The 2,773-nt window shown below is 36.9% G+C and overlaps 1 protein-coding gene across 1 annotated transcript; it reads right to left on the bottom strand.

Annotated features, from left to right (window-relative positions):
* Nucleotides 1–351: 351 nt before the first annotated feature.
* On the bottom strand, nt 352–666 carry LOC148950299 (histone H2A-like). Its single transcript, XM_089091830.1, has one exon. It carries the CDS (start codon nt 664–666, stop codon nt 352–354), a length of 315 nt encoding a protein of 104 aa, XP_088947956.1.
* Between the last annotated feature and the right edge of the window lie 2,107 nt (nt 667–2,773).

Raw genomic sequence — 2,773 nt, 5'->3', positions numbered from 1 at the left:
AAATTTATTGATTGTAAAAAAAGGGCAAGCTTCAAATATATATTCAGATTTTGTTGGGGTATAATTTAGCAATTTTTAAGGAAAATATATCCATCGCTTCCAGTAAATTCTTACGTTTTGTTACTAGATAAATGTCAAGGCCCCCCTTTTTACATTCCCTTTCCTTAATCTTATAGCTTTGTCCTTCCCACGTGGTCACAAGCCATGCTATAGGGTCAGTCAAGGACGGTGGATCCCAGACATTGGCTGGTCGTTACGTTGGGGTATTGAAAAAATTAGAGTCTCTTAATCCTGTGCCGATTTTTCAGTCTTCTTGTGTCGAATGTATGCGTGACTGTTGGGCTCAATGACTCAGAGTGCCCTTGTAACCCCCGACCGGAGCTTCTTCAGTTCCTCGTCATGTCTAATGGCAACCTGAAGGTGACGAGGAATGATACGAGTTTTTTTGTTGTCTCGTGCAGCATTACCAGCAAGCTCAAGGACCTCGGCAGCCAAATACTCCATCACTGCTGCAAGGTAAACGGGTGCGCCTGCACCAACTCGCTCCGCATAGTTGCCCTTTCTCAGAAGACGGTGGATCCTTCCCACTGGGAATTGGAGACCTGCCCTGCTTGAACGAGACTTTGCCTTTCCCTTCAGTTTTCCACCCTTTCCTCTTCCTGACATGATTGCTAGGATACGACATTCACTTGGACTCTAATCACGAACAAATCTATATAAGAGTGTTCGTGCGTGGCCTTTCTATTTACATTGCGGTTATTTCTTGATTAATCAAAGGGATATTGACGTCTATATTTAGATTTTAGTGGCTTCTTCAACCTATTGTCTTTAACTTGTGGGTGAAGTATATTGTAATTCAGGGGTTAGTCACTGGGGTTACTTTTGGTTTCTATGATTCAATATTTGGTCTTCAGGTTCATTATTCAGAAACTATCTCGTAACATTTACGGGATAAAGAGACAGGAGATTTTCGACCATTTTTTCCTCGGGATTCAATACGTGAATCTATGAAATGTAAATTTATTAGGTTTACCGAATATCAAAACCATGCAGTTATATGGTATGTGGGTCTATAGGGATTGTCAAGGGTGATCTGTACGCGTTTATATCTTATTCCGGTTGATGGGGGTTCTCAGGATTGTTATGTTTATATTGTTCTGTAATATGCTGGTTACTGAGACTTATTAGGTTGTGTTACCTGATTCATAATATGGTGTGTTATAGTTTTTGGTAACATCGATTATCGTCCTAGCATCATTGCCTGGAATTTATTGTGAGTACTCTACAACGGTTGACGAATGATGAAGCTATAGGCTACTGGGTTGCACCTGCACTGAACTATGCTTTGTAATGATTGATTTCCAATAGTTCATTCCATTTCCTGGAATAAAAATAACTAGGCAGAATCACATGTTCTTTAAAAATAAGAAGTCATAACACATAATAAGCAATACGATTGGGCACATTTAACGGTGAATATTATGCTACAAGACAATATTAAACAAATACACTGATATCATTACAATGCGACGTTATTATCACACTAGTTTCAAATATATTGAATTTCCATTGGGAAATCTAGAACAGAGAAATTTCTTCTAAATCGCTGTTTTAGAAGAACGACGATTTTAAGAGATTAATTTTAAGTAAGATCTTTATCATACTCTTTAAAATATGTTATTGCACACATTTTATTTTAATGTCCTTTCACGCTTATTTAATTCCATGTAAGATATTAAACAATCATTTAAATATAAGTTATACTACATCATTAAATTTGAGGTCTTAGATTACTACATATTTCATGCCTTCATTGTTCACACACTTCCGTTCTGTATAAGAAACGCATGTTGCAGCGTCGTAACCATACGGTTTTACGTAAAAGATAGTTATAGTGAGGGGACTAGAAACAACACGGGTGAGGGAGGACCTCCAAACCCACTCGTCTTCTAGTATCCTCCGTCTTTCTTGGCTTATACGTTTTCAGGGGGTTCTAGGTTTAACCTCTGCATTTGGTCGTCTCTGCGTGGTCTTCTTTTGGGGTTTGCCTTCGCTGTCTTAAAATACTTCCATAGTTAAAGGTTAGTAAGGTTATCATAGTCAAGGAAATCGCAAATACAAAATATACGGTCAGTAGTATCTTCCACCAGACATTTGTTGAGAATAATCCATATCTACTCTCCCAGTACATTAATCTTTGGTCTTCATTAGTAAATAGGGGAATCTGGGAATCCAATGCTTCTCTTATTTTTGTAAGCGGTAATGTTCCTCTTTTCTTCTCCATTTTGGACCATATTGAGGACCATAGTGATAGTGTACGATAGGTTGATTGCCTTAAGATTGGTTATTTTAGGACTTAATGTATTTGTGCTTGTAGTTATAAGTGGTGTTTGTACTGTCCTTTCTGTAGTTACGAGTCGACTTCCCTGTTTTATTGTTATTGAACCAACATCTTTTAATATTAAATCGGTTCTATAACTTGGATTGATTATTTAAGTATTATTTTAGCAAGACAAAAATCCAATAGTTTCTTTTGGAACGGAAAATAAACAAAGATCATTTTTAAGATGTATGAATATTTCTTGTTCAGTACCTCCTATCACAGCTTCACAAGAATTAGGGATTTGTTCTTGTTGAGTGTCTTTTAAAAATATATCTAGCATACAAGATCCAGATTTGACATTATAGATAGGTAACGTTAACTGGCATACTAGGTTTTTAAATGACACGTACTTTTTTAGGTCTCGTGGATTAGGTAAGGAATATTTTCTTC

This window comes from Artemia sp. Qi Xiang Cuo, chromosome 7, assembly GCF_049724085.1.
Source record: "Artemia sp. Qi Xiang Cuo chromosome 7, ASM4972408v1, whole genome shotgun sequence".
In the NCBI taxonomy this organism is placed as follows: domain Eukaryota; kingdom Metazoa; phylum Arthropoda; class Branchiopoda; order Anostraca; family Artemiidae; genus Artemia; species Artemia sp. Qi Xiang Cuo.
Note: the sequence above shows the minus strand (reverse complement) of the source record. Positions and strands in the feature narration are given on the sequence as shown.

What these genes read in the sequence shown, in the direction of transcription:
- LOC148950299 (XM_089091830.1), bottom strand. Translation starts at nt 666, where the DNA reads ATGTCAGGAAGAGGAAAGGGTGGAAAACTGAAGGGAAAGGCAAAGTCT.